The sequence below is a fragment of the Danio aesculapii genome, chromosome 13, assembly GCF_903798145.1.
Source record: "Danio aesculapii chromosome 13, fDanAes4.1, whole genome shotgun sequence".
Classification (NCBI taxonomy): domain Eukaryota; kingdom Metazoa; phylum Chordata; class Actinopteri; order Cypriniformes; family Danionidae; genus Danio; species Danio aesculapii.
Window position 1 is genome coordinate 6,271,316 of NC_079447.1, and position 14,757 is coordinate 6,286,072.

Below are 14,757 nucleotides of genomic sequence, written 5' to 3' on the forward strand. Positions count from 1 at the left end.
CGGAGGAAGTCACAGAGCAGCGCTCGGAGGTCCCGCGTCTCATGCGAAGCGTGTAAAGACCAGATTTATTGGAGGAAAGTGTAAATAGTCTGTTATCAATGTGCCATTTTTAAAGCTGGGCCACATTTGGGCTTTTGTGCTGCAAGTGTAGCTAACAAGTTGCATCCGGGTATAATGCTGCTCTTCTAAAGATAGCTTCTAAGACTTTTGGAGTTTAATGCAGCCTTAAATTAAAGAAAGGAAGGAAGCAGTGTTTTGGTGTGTTCATGGGTGAATCTATTAAAACTTGCCCAGGATGTGTGCAGGATATATTTCAGCCTAGATTCAAAGCATTGAAAATCAGGGAATTTATTTCTTGTCCAAGTCATGGAATATCAGGCATTTTTGTTTGTCTCTTTAAAAGTGAGAGAAATCCATTTCTCAACATTTCTGATTATTGTGACTAAAAATGACAGATTTGGCAGCAACTGTTCTCAATTTACGGCAATATTTCACCATTTCTTGTTTTTTTTGCTTTTAAAACTATAGTACAATTTGCACATCTGAGTTCTTCATGAATTTTTAACCAGAGAACCATTGCTCTCTGTAATTTATATAAAGTGAACACGCAGTGAAACAAGGTAAAAAGTGATTACCTCTTAATCATATAAATTCTACTCCTCATATTTGAGACATGATTCTAAATGATGAAAATATTCAACTTTTAAAGTCTCTTTGATTTAGTGCTCGAGACAACGAATGTTCATATGGCTTTGGCTACATGTGCATTGTGGTTAATGTCATATGACATGTCTAAAGTACGTTACACATCGTCGTACTATTTGTACTATGTGTATGACAACTCGAGGTATCTTAAAACAAAACAAAGTTTTTTTTTTTTTATTAATTAATTAATTTATTTTAATTTTTATTTGTGACAGTATTTCAATGGCATTCTCCTTAACTGGCATTACTAATAATAATCGGTAACACTTTAGTTTAAGTAGCAAAGTCACATAATTCACTTATTACCTGCCTATTAATAAGTTATTGGCTGTTTATTTGTACACTGTAAGAATGATATGACAGTCATGAGAACAAATGTTTTTATGTTACTTTAACTTATTTTAATAGATTAATATTCACCTTCAATTCAGCTTTATTTGTATAGCGCTTATACAATGTAGATTGTGTCAAAGCAGCTTCACATAAAAGGTCATAGTAAATTGGAACAGTGTAGTTCAGTTTGTAGTGTTTAAGTTTAGTTCAGTTTAGCTCAGTTCAGTGTGGTTTAATAATCACTACTGAGAGTCCAAACACTGAAGAGCAAATCCAACGATGCGCAGCTCTACAGATCCTGAACCATGCAAGCCAGAGGTGACAGCGGAGAGGGAAAAAAAACTTCACTAATGGCGGAAGTGAAGAAAAAACCTTGAGAGGAACCAGACTCAGTTGGGCACGATCATTTTAATTCCTCCGCTGGCCAAACGTCTTGTGCAGAGCTGCAGTCTCAGTGGCGGAGACTGGAAGCTGGCCTCAGCGAAGACTCGTCTGTCTCTGGAGCGTCACAGGAATCAGTCTCATGTTCTCCACTCTTCCATGACCATCACAGTAGCTGCTCAGGATACGACCTGGTCCAGGATATGGAAACCTTGGAATCATCTCGTCGTTGGTCTTGGATCGAATCAGTGACTCTGCATAGTCTGAAGGCCTCGAGAAGAGTATCCCCAGGTGGAAATGGAGAATAAAGAGAATAATTAGTGTAGCTGCTGTTCATAGTGTATATAAACAATATGCAGAACCTGTGTGGAAGCCCGCTAAGTGGTGCACTAAGTGTATGCTTTACTGAACAGATAGGCCTTTAATCTAGTTTTGAATTGGGAGAGTGTGTCTGAGCCTCGGACGTTATCAGGAAGGCTACTCCAGAGTTTAGGAGCCATAAATGAGAAGGCTCGACCTCCTTTACTTGACTTTGCTATTCTAGGTACTACCAGAAGCCCTGAGTTTTGAGACCTTAAAGAGCGAGTTGGATTGTAGCGAGACAGAAGATTGGTTAGACAAACAGGAGCTAGATTATTTAAAGCTTTATATGTAAGAAGCAATATTTTAAATTCAATGCGAAACTTAACAGGCAGATTTTTTTAACTTAATAGATTTTTTTTAAGTTATGCAAAGTGTAACTTATTATATTTAGTCAGTATGATTAAGTTGAGATGACTAGAAAAGCTATTTTTATTCAACTAATCAAATTAAGTCCGCAATATTTTTTTTACAGTGTATGATCTTATTCTACATACCTAATCTAAATCCTAAATCCAACTATAGCTTACTAAATATTAATAAGCAGCAAATTTTACTATATAGTTTATTGTATTGTTTATTGAGTTAAAGGTGTTAGGTAATAGCATGAATTGTACCTTTAAAATAAAGTGACTAAAAATAATTTTAACTACTCTTCAAAAGTTTCAGGTTGATATGATTTTAATGTATGTATTTCTTTGCAATATCAATTCTGACAGCATTTATTTGAGATGGGTATCTTTTTTTTTTAATTGTCTTTACTGTAACTTTAGTTCAATAATTGAATGCATATTTAAAGTCAGCATTAAATCAATATTTAAAATGTTTATTTTGCTAGCACACATTGGTCTTAAAGTAAACAATTAATCCAGAGTAAATCTAAAAAGTTGGTAAAAGTTAGTAAATGTTTTTTAATAAAGAAAACGGTTTGTTTTGGTAATCTTAAATCAAAATCTGACCATTTGTTTACTCTCTGGAATGGCAGTCCTTCTCTGATGTCAGTTTGACGGATTGGACTAAGGTCCAACTGGAAGGGCATCCGCTGTGTAAAACATATGATGAATAAGTTGGCGGTTCATTCCACAGTGGTGACCCCTGATGAATAACGGGACTAAGCCGAAGGAAAATGAATGAATGAATGAGTTAAAGTCAACTTATTTCTTTTTCAATTATTTCCCAAATGATGTTTAACATACAAGGAATTTTTCACAGTATTTCCTGTAATATTTTTTCTTCTGGAAAAAGTGTTATTTGTTTTATTTCAGCTAGAATAAAATCAGTTTTTAATTTTAAGGTCAATATTATTAGCCCCCTTAGGCAATATTTTTTTTCAATTGTCTATAGACCCTTTTTTTTTTATAGACCACATTTCCGGGTTTCTCAGTAGCTGAAGTCGTCATAGTTGGGAAAACTTAGAGCGCAGCGAATGGGAGAATACAACAAATCTTTTTTTTTTTAAATTTTATTATTATTTTTTTTTTTACAGTCTTCTTTGCTCAAATATTCAAAGAAAAACTTTACGATGGTGTTATAAAGACTTTAAGAAAAAAAATTATAAATAGTGTGAGACTGATGCTGGGAAGCCAGAGGAGAGAATAACGTCAAATTTGCTGTCCTGTCCCATAGACACTGCATTAGAAACTCCTCACAAGCGGTAATTAGTTCTTTGTAATTTGAAGCAAAAATGATATACCACATACATAAATAGATATAAATGTTCATACTTTAAACATTTTTTTTATTTATTTGCTTTTAAATATTACAAACTTTAAAGGATTTAAGATTTTGATAACCGTTAAACGTGTCAAAACAGGCTTGTGAAAAGGGTCCATAGAACAAACCATCGATGATCTGCCTAATTAACCTAGTTAAGCCTTTAAATGCCACAGCTGAATATTAGTATCTTGAAAAATATCTAGTCAAATATTATTTACGGTCATCATAGCAAAGATAAAATAAATGAGTTATTAAAACTATTATGTTTAGAAATGTGTTAAAAAATCTCTCTGTTAAACAGAAATTGGGGAAAAACATACAGGGAGGCTAGTAATTCTGTAAATAAAATGCTTGACTTTTTTTTTTATGTGGTAGTAGTAAAATCCTGTATTCCATAAGGTTAATTTATAGGTAGTACAGTCTAAATGCACCAAAATAATACCTTGTGTCTGAAATAAGCTTAATTGTTTTAAAAATGGCACAAGGCCAGAAATCAAAGGCTTCTTTTTTTTTAATACAATAAATGATTTCCTCATTGTGATGAATGTTTATTAGCTTTTTATGCTTTGCTGACAGGTTTAGTTAGATGCACTCAGCGGTGCTCCAGTATCTCTCTCTCCCTGCGGGGTGAATGTTTGATGGCAGGCGGGCAGGCTGACGCTTGGCGGCGGCTGGCACTGGGACAGATAGGAAATGGCCCTGCTTTCCTTATTGCTCCAAACAGGATGTCAGTGTGTAAACTGTTGACATGGGACGCCGGGAGCTCTCAGAGGAGCTGGCATTATTCCAGAGAGAGAGAGAGAGAGAGAGAGAGAGAGAGAGAATTTTACAGGACTTTATTACAATAAAACCAACACAATACAACTGTAAATAATTATTTTCAAGTTGTATAAGAACATGTGCATTTCAATTATAATCAGTCAAAACCCTTGCCTGTACCATACTTGGAAAAAACAAAACAAAAAAAACAACCACTACATTAAGTTTACATTTGAGAGAGAGAAAGAGGTTTTACACTGAAAAGCATATGAAGAGTTCAGATGCAAAAGCCTCTAAACGCCACTTCCGCCAAAAATGAGATAACATTGAGTGAATGCTTTAGGCACGTACTACACCATCAACAAATAGATTTGCTTCAAATCATCTAAAGCGCAGCGTCAGTCTATTCAGAAATAACAGTAGTCCCGAGAACCAATCAGAAGACGTGAATTGAATCATATGTGTTCAATGGCAGCGCGCTGATATGCCGGCTTTTATGAGGAGACTGTTTGATTCCGCTTCTGATTTCAGTTTTAAAGGGCACATAGGTTACCCCTTTTTTCATACTTAATATAAGTCTTTTGTGTCCCCAGAATGTGTCTGTAAAGTTTCAGCTCAAAACACCCATCAGATTATTTATTATAGCTGTTTGAAGTGTCTATATTATAGCTGGAAAAAGGTTTTGCTGTTTTTTGTACTGGGCCTTTAAGGCTAGTCCTCCCCGCCCACCGTTCCCACGTGCCTGTCAGCGATTGCCGCCCTCGGCTGCCTCGGGAAGCAGATCTCATGTAACGTGTGTGAGAAATACTACAGTAAGAACTTTAACAATCAGTATTTGATGCATTTTTTTTGTGGAGTTGGAACAATGAGTCACACACAATGTCATTACAAAGATCACGCACACACAGCGCAGACGCATACACACACACATAGCGCAGACACACACACATAGCGCACACACACACACACACACACACACACACACACACACACACACACACAGAGAGAGAGAGAGAGAGAGACAGTGCGTTAAGCTTTGCACTCTTTTTGCACGCATATGTGACAGGCTACAGGTTAATCTCCACTGCTGTATGGATATCTCTTATATTAATGTACAAAATAAACCTGATTTAACGTCAACAAACCGCGATTGAAGCGTCTTCCTTTATAATTGTTCTGACACGCGGCTGTGCTGATGAAGTAAATCGCTGTAATTCATTACACACATGCTCTGTTTTAAAACATTTTAAACATGTAAAACTCACTCTTGATCACGTTTGATGATGATTGATGATCCTAGCGAACTGAACACACCTTTTATTCCCGGTTGCTTTGCGCTCGTCCTCTCTTGTTGATATGATTATACACGTGACTACCGGGACATGTTAATATGCAGCTGTCAATCAATATTGGTGGGCGGGGGGACCGCACTCCTACGTAAAGTTGCGGTCGATCTGAAAACCGCTCCAATTGGTCCACCGTTTTTATGTTGTTAAATTTGAAAAAAAAAAAAGCACTGGGTGTGTTTATTTCACCCCAATATGACGGTTTATACACTATACTTACACACATTTCTGTCCAAACAGCTTGTAAAGTAGATTTTTCACCATATATACTATATGTATATAATGTGACTATTGTGGATGCACACATTGTGATATCCATGCTAGGCTTGGGCGGTAATATGATAAATCGCGGGATCTAAAAATAGCAACGTTATCAGTTTCATCACCGTTATACTGTCATAAAAAACAATGCACTTATATAGGAGACAAGTATTAAATATTAATTATTTAATGCCTAAATATGCTTATGCGTGATTGTCATCACGGGACAGTGTGGAGGAGAGAGAGAGAGGCGAGGTAAGATGGCGAGTCGCGCACCAAGTGACCTGGTCTCGAAAAAGAACCTCTGCAGTTTGGCAGTATTTCGGGTTTCGGCCGAACGAGAAGGAAGACGTGGTAAATACGAACTACAGGTCTGCATTCCCGCTGCTGTACCACAGTAGCCGCTGGACCCGACCAGATTTCTTGTGGTACGGGAATAAATTTCAGAATAAAGCGCGGGAGTGGTCAGTAACTCCGGTCTAATTTGAACGGGAGTGGGCGCGCGGTCTAACAATATCCCGAGCATGTGTGCATCCGCGTGGATGCTGTTTATGTATGTGTGTGTGTGTGTGTGTGTGTGTGTGTGTGTGTGTGTGTGTGTGTGTGTGTGTGTGTGTGTGTGTGTGTGCATGAGAGAGAGAGAACGTGATTCTGTGCGTGGCTGGCTTGGTGCTGTCTATGTGTGTGTTTGTATGTTTGTGAATGAGAGAGAGCGTGGTGCTGTGTGTTTTTGTGTGTGTGTTTATACAGACAGCTTGTTATAGGCTGTCTGGACTCTGTATTATCTAGCTGGGTGGGTTTTGGTTTTGCTCTTCTGTTCGCGAACACATCATCCCCCCCAACCCTTCCTTAAAAAATGTAGTCCCGCGCAGATCTCTAATACGAACAAGACAAACAGGTGACCGCAAACCTAGGGTTGCATAAACTGTATTCAGTTTCTGAATGGTTTAGGCACAAGCCGACAGTTTGGTGACGTTGTCTGAGCCTTACATCATATTTTTTTTTATTATGCACGGTAATACCGGATACCGAGGTAAAATAGGGAGGAGGTTTGACGGTATCAAAATTTGAATACCGCCCAAGCCTAATCCATGCTGAAATGATATATTGTGCTTTCCTAATTGAAACCCAGGTTTAGAGTGGGAACTTCAGCATTACACCATCACTGTACACCATACACCCTGCTCTCTAATCTTCTCTCAATAGTAAATGGATGGCCGGATGCCAGGTCTGCTGCCGTATGCTCTTAAACAGTAACTGATGCAATGACCCTCAGCATGGCCCTTTTTCCTGACCAGGCCTGCCTGTCGTTCTCGATCTGGGATTACCACCTCCTCCGGTTTCCTTCAGGGCAAAATGAACAACCGTCTCCACACTTTCATTTAAACCCGCGAGTGGCCTGAACAATCCTCGCAAAAAGCAGCGGGAGTCAACAAACAGAGCCCGTGTTGTTTTACAGCTGCGATGATGTCATGATATGTCAAATGACTTCCATCTAAACAGGAGGACCCGGCCCTGCGTTTTTACTAATTCAAACTCATTGAAACACACACACACATCACATGCTCGTAACTGGATCACACACTCCTACGGTTCGCAAAAACGTGCCCGCGAGCCACTTACGGAAATATACTCTCACACCCAGAAAAATGGCTCCAAATGTGGGATGTGCTGTTTTTGATTAGAGCTCTCCTCTATTAGACAGAAACATGCTGCACAGTTTATGCGGTAGTTTTGTATTCTTGGTTTAGTTTCAATCGGGAATCTCAGGCCTCGGGTTTCAGACTCCCGCTGCTGGGTTTCCTCTTGCTCTTCGGTGAGATGTCAGCTTTTCCACTGAGCTGAACTATTTATTTGACATATATTTTAGACACAGGGTGCGTCTCTGTCTGTGGGCACACATTCTTAATCATTACACATGCCACATGTAGCTAACATGAAATCCAAATTGACCTACAGTATTTCCTTTCCTGGTCTGAATGTGCGTGATTCATCAATGCACGCTTTCTTTCTTTTTCCTGAAGGCAGCCAAAAGTAATCTAAAACCTACTTGTTAAAAGTTACTTGTAAAAACACCCATTTGACACAATCAAATAAATTAATTATTTATAATTATTTATAATTATGGATTAAATCAGTTCTTCACCTCTATTAAATTCAATTAAATTCAAGTTTATTGTATTGATTTTTGCATTACAATCAAAAATAAGTTATTATATACACTCACTGGCCACTTTATTAGGTACACCTTATTAGTATCAGGTTGGACCCCCTTTTGCCTTCAAAACTGCCGAAAACCTTCGTGGCACAGATTCAACAACATACTGGAAATATTCCTCCGAGATTTTGCTCCCTATTAACATGATAGCATCATGCAGTTGCTGCAGATTTGTCTGCTGCACATCCATGATGCGAATCTCCGTTCCACCACATCCCAAAGGTGCTCTATTGGATTGAGAATTGGTGACTGTGGAGGCCATTTGAGTAAAGTGAACTCATTGTCATATTCAAGAAACCAGTCTGAGATGATTCACGCTTTATGACATGGTGCGTTATCCTGCTGGAAGTAGCCATCAGAAGATGAGTACACTGTGGTCATAAAGGGATGAACATGGTCAGCAACACTACTCAGGTAGGCTGTGGTGTTGACACGATGCTCAAATGGTACTAATGGGCCCAAAGTGTGCCAAGAAAATATCCTCAACACCATTACACCACCACCAACACCTAACTGAACCATTAATACAAGGCAGAATGGATTCATGCTTTCATGTTGTTGACGCCAAATTCTGACTTTTCCATCCATATGTGGCAGCTGAAATCCACACTCCTCAGACCAGGCAACGTTTTTCCAATCTTCTGTTGTGCCAATTGTAGCCTCAGTTTCCTGTTCTTAGCTGACAGGAGTGGCACCCGGTGTGGTCTCCTGCTGCTGTAGCCCATCTGCCTCAAGGTTGGACGTGTTGTGCATTCAGAGATGCTCTTCTGCAGACCTCGGTTGTAACGAATGGTTATTTGAGTTACTGTTTTTTTTCTATCAGCTGAAACCAGTCTGGCCATTCTCCTCTGACCTCATCAAGGCATTTGCGCCCACAGAACTGCCGCTCACAGGATATTTTCTCTTTTTCTGACCATTCTTTGTAAACCCAAGAGATGGTTGTGCGTGAAAATCCCAGAAGAACAGCAGTTTCTGAAATACTAAGACCAGCCTGTCTGGCACCAACAATCATGCCACGTTCAATGTCACTAAAATCCCCTTTCCTCCCCATTCTGATGGTCAGTTTGAACTGCAGCAGATATTGACCATGTCTACATGCCTAAATGCATTGAGTTGCTGCCATGTGATTGGCGGATTAGAAATTTGTGTTAACAAACAGTTGGACAGGTGTACCTAATAAAGTGGCCTTTGAGTGTATAAACAGTTAACCTGCAGTTTTAGTGTGATTGAAACTCGGACATCATCAGGAAGGCTATTCCAGAGTTTAGGAGCCATATACGAGAAGGCTCGACCTCCTTTAGTGGACTTTGCTTTTCTGGGTGCCACAAGAAACCCTGCGTTTGAGATCTTATAGAACGTGTTGGATTGTAGCAATTAGATAAACAGGAGCTAGATTATTTAAAGCTTTATAGGTAAGAAGCAATATTTTATCCATTCTAATTTGCTGTTTCATTTAGAAACGACACAATGTGATTGCATTTAACATTCAAATATTTGCTTGTCTCGAATTTTATCACCAACAATCCTCACAATTTAGAATTTTTATTGAGGAGATACTATTGACTACTAGTGACGATTGTATATTATTATTATTATTATTATTAATATATATTATTATATATTATTATTGTATTAAATTTGGAAAACTGTTTGTTTTTACTTTGCAAAGCATCAATGTGAATTTGTTATAAATAAATCTGTCCTTTTAAACTTTCTTTTCATCAGAGAAACTTTGAAACAATACATCAGGTTTCATAAAAATATAAACCACCATGTGTGCAATATTATGAATAATTTAAAAAGTATTCAAAAGAACATCACGTCTGCGTATAAAAACTATTTCTGAAGGATTGCTGAGTAATGATGCTGAAAATTCATCATTGGCATAGATTACATTTTAAAACCCATTAAAAACAATAACTCTAAAATTGCATTTATATTTCGCACTTTCACACTCTTTATTCTCCTTTTGAGCAAATAAATGCAGACCCGAGGCTTTTTTTTTACATTCTAGTCTCCCAAAACTTTAAAAAGTAGGCTAATTGCTTGATGTTTGACCTAATGATAATGTTTGTACTGTCAATTAGTAAATTTATTAGCTGAAAATTTATCTTCTATCATTGCCACCATTTCTAGGTAAAGGAGCCGATCCCAGCAGGCCTCTGTGTCGGAAAGCTAAAGACATTAGAAAAGAGAGAAGACTTCAAAAAGACCAACAGATGCAGCAGGAAGCCGTGTCATCTTCTCCAAATCCAACCCCATCAAAGTTTTCTTCATCTAATCAGCTCAAATCGCTGGAGGAATTCATAACAGAGTCTTTACCCAGTGACTCTCTGCATCGTTTAGAGGTAAGGCACTTTGCTTTTATCTACTACTTCATTGAGGTGAAATCACTGAAAGCAGCCAAAGCAAGAGAGGATTCACCAGTTATACTGACCAATCTCAGACCCTGTCCTTACAAACATGGATATTTTCAACAACAAAAAGAGTCTGTGCTGTTTAGGCATTTGTCCACACAAAAACGCAGTATCAGGTGATTAAAAACCAAAACTTTCTGAAAACTCCAGCCAGAGTGAAGATTTTCCAAAAGTCTAGTTTCTGTTTTCTCCTTTCCGATTGATCAACACAGTTTTATTGCTGGGTTCTCGCCAAACTTTGTCACTATCTCTAGTTTACTCTGAGAATGTTTTCTTCTTCATACGAAGTATCTGCTCAAATTGAATCATTTGAACATAGGTGAAAGACGTGATTTGAGGCTAATTCTATGCGTTCAAATGCCCTGTAAAGGAGTTAGTGCATGGGGATGAGCCCTTCCAAATTGGACGCAGTGCGTCAAACCAAACAAATTCCCTGCTCAAAGGATCATGGCCTGAAGTGTCCATCAGGTATCTTCATTCTAAAGTGGCCAGTCTTTAGCACTTCAGTTTTGGACAACACATCATTATGGTGACCATGAATGTTTTCACTTTCAAATGCCCATCAGAGGGCAATATATCCTGTTTTGAATGCACCGACATTGTATGTGTGCAATACCAAAGACTATACAATACACAAGACACGTCATTCCTAAAGTTTTGAATGAGGAAAAGTGTAACGGTCAATATGGCGAATGAAGCCATGCTTTCTAGTACAAGAGCCAATCATCAATCGCTATAGACTGACGATTTTCTGGGGTAGGGGCTCGGACCAGACATGAGTTTCTGCAGATTTTGTGTGATTTAAACGTTAAAAATGAAGCTAAAGAGACAGTTGTTGTTTTATTTATTTGGTGATTCCTAATATGAGTTCAAATCGCAAGTTTCTCAAGGAATTTTGGTGAATTTGATGTTTTCCTATTGCCCGAGAGGCGTTTCAAAGATGGCAGCAGAGTGAAATGACTTGTCTTGAAGAACTTTGACAATACTCTACCCTAAACATCTAAAACTTTGTAAATCAAGAAGCATTTTCTAGACAAGCAAAAATATAATTTTGTTTTCAGAATTACGTCGACATTAAGTGAGTTTTTTTTTTTTTTTCAAAATGAGCAAAATAATCAATGCAGGCTCTTTGTGGATCCGTACCTCGGTCTACGCTTCTGGAAAACCACAAATATAGTGCTACGTCTGGCTGCATTTTGTCTGAGAAATGAAAGCTACGTTGTGTGTTCCTTTGGCGATACCGATGACTGCTTAGATCCTTATTGACGGCTTTTCCAGTGTTACCAGTTTGCCCAGTAGCTTACTGCGTACGCCGGCAGACTTGGGATGTGGAACGGAGTGGACCACGACAACAGGGTTTGAGTCTGGCGAAGAACGGTTCCAGAAACCTGGTAAAACAAAAGCAAATAAATAAACAAATAAATTACCAGCTGAAAACGTGGTAAAATCAGAAAAAATGAACACAGTGCGTGAAACCAAACAACTTTCCTCTTCGAAGGAACATGGCCTGATGTGTCTATCAGGTTTAACAAGTTCTTAATTCCAAAAGGCCCTTTGAAGTGACCGGTTTTGAGCACTTCAGTTTTGATCAACACTTCATTATGGTGACCATGATTGTTTCCACTGCCCATCGGAGAGCAATATATCCCGTTTGGAATGCTCCAAAAATAAAAAAATGAAATAAATAATCGGCTGAAAATGTGGTAAAATCTGAAAATGGGGTAAAATCATGCAGCCATTGCTTTTTATAGGGAAGGGGGTGGGTGGGTCAGCCGGTTAGTTAGTCTACAGCAAGCTGGACGGTTGAAGTTTGTATTGCCCTCTGGTGGATTTACGTGAGAAGAGGACACGTTAATAGCTCGTACGAGAGAAATTTGAGGTAATCAAAAGTATGCACAGTAGCCTCTAGTGGATTTGCGAAAACAAAAACTGCAAGTAGACTTAGCTCTGGGTACATATTTCGCTATCCACAGAAATGTAGACCTGGGTACATATCCGCAATGAACCTGTGCTGAAAATAATCTTGTTTTCTCTTTGACTTAAAACTATTGTGCTCACCCCATTGGCAGATTATTTTGCTCGTTTTAATGAAAAACTCACCTAATTATTCATGCTATTACTTAATTCCGGGCCGCACGGTGGCGCAGTGGGTAGCGCTGTCGCCTCACAGCAAGAAGGTCGCTGGTTCGATCCCTGGCTGGGTCAGTTGGCATTTCTGTGTGGAGTTTGCATGTTCTCCCTGTGTTGGCGTGAGTTTCCTCCAGGTGCTCCGGTTTCCCCCACAAGTCCAAAGACAAGCGCTAGGTGAATTGGGTAAGCTAAATTGTCCATAGTGTACAGTATATGCATATGTTTTAGTCCTCCAGATTGGGGGTTGAGCGTTTGGCTAACCCACCTTGTAAAAATTATATGTTACAAAACCAAAATGGGGCAGCTAAATATCAACTTCGATATAAACGGCCCTGGGAGTAAGTAAGTATTACTTAATTTCATGTTTGGTGTGAACCCAGCATAAGGTTTTTATTATCACCCATTGATTCGGCATGCTTTTGACAGTGCATAACAGTGTGTATTTCACATTTTTGTATGGATGAAGATTTATTTATTTTTTAACAAAGGCAGGTTGAACTCTTTAAAAGTACCCATGTGAATGTGGACCTCAAAGTTACAACTATCAAGCTTTGAGTTGCATCATGGGTAAATATTCCAGGCTTTTCTCATCACAAATGTCCTCTCCTGCTTTTGCTGCGATTGCTTGGGTGAAGTCAGCATGAGTAAACAGCCAATGTTTCTGCTATCTAAGCAACTCCGAATAAAAGGCTATCTTATGCCACCAAACGTCATCATCCCTGGAGACGCCACCGGGCAGATTCATTCCTCAATTAGCTTGTGGACCGGATTGATTTGATGGACTTCAATATGTCATTCAATTATCTTAAGTGGATAGCAGTCAATGTCACTGTCATCTGAACAAGGTTAGTGGTACGCTTTAGAAATGAAACACAAGAAAAAGCGCTACGTTTTCAGACTTCCAAAAACTCTTTATTTCATCATGAACGCTCTCAAGAAAACAAGCAAGTTGTGCATCTGTTTAATCATCAGTGTGATTTGCGTGACAGACCCTTGTGTTGAAATAGAAACACTGTAGTTAAATGCTCAGTCCTTGAAGTCTGTTTGTTAGCTCTTATCTTTCTAGTGCATAATGAAAGCGGATGCGTTTAAAACAGTATCGCACATTTCCTTTCCAAACTTCACTTTATCACTTCTGTTATGGGGGTGTTAAGGCTGATTTCTGTAAATCTGCTTTTTGTGGGGTCATTAAGCCTTCGGAGATGAACCTCAAGGACACACTGCCTAATGAGATGTTTACATGCAGCCAATCAGACACGCATGGAGTATGATTTATCTCAAGCCAATGTGCTTTAAGTGAAGGACTCGCTGTTTGACAAGGAAAAGATTAGTTTAAGATGCATTGCACATTTTATTTCTAGCCTTAACTGTGGCTTTTTATACCAAATTAGACTGAAGGGATAAAAAAATGAGCATTTGCTGCATCCAAGATAAAGGTCTCTATTTATTTATTCTTTAGAATAACTTTTATTTTAGCTGAAACCATGATGATGATCATGTCAGTATTTACCGGCACTTTGGGAGTCAAAAATATCAGAAAGACTAAATTGAATGGCTTTTGAAGATACATTCAGATCTCAAGAAGTAAAACATTTGGTTCTGAATATTATTTACAGCGTTATTGGTTTTTATCCACAGCCTTGGCAAACATTTCTGTAGGTGCAGTACACTGTAATAAGTGCAATGGTGGAAAGAGTACTGAAAAATCATACTTATGTTAAAGTATCTTTACTTGGCTAAAAATATAGTGCGAGTAAAAGTATCTGTTGTAAATATTACTCAAAGTACGAGTAAAAAGTAGCCCTGTCAAAAGAACTCCAGTAGTGAGTATTACGATGTAAAAAATTAACATGTAATTTGTGTATGTGTGTAAACATAACATGTAGTGCATCTAGTTATTGTCCAGCAGGCACACGTCACAAGACGTTAATAATAGCTCAGATTTAGGTTGTGATGTCAGGTGACCAAAATTCAATGTCTAGCCAGCGTCTAAGGACAATCTTTTTTTGATGTCCAATAACGACGTTAAATGACGTCGATATTTGGTTGATTTTAGGTTGTGTTAGCAAGTGACCAAAATCTAACGTCGAGCCAACATCCATATTGATATATTAAACCAACGTCATATTGA

At 38.4% G+C, this 14,757-nt stretch overlaps 1 protein-coding gene across 1 annotated transcript in view; it reads left to right on the forward strand.

Annotated features, from left to right (window-relative positions):
• Nucleotides 1-14,757, forward strand: part of LOC130240010 (arginyl-tRNA--protein transferase 1) — a 125,991-nt gene that overhangs the window by 38,240 nt on the left and 72,994 nt on the right. Inside the window, exon 7 of the mRNA XM_056471426.1 lies at nt 10,216-10,427. Within this exon, the coding sequence (XP_056327401.1) occupies nt 10,216-10,427 (212 nt within the window). The remainder of the gene's footprint in view (nt 1-10,215; nt 10,428-14,757) is intronic.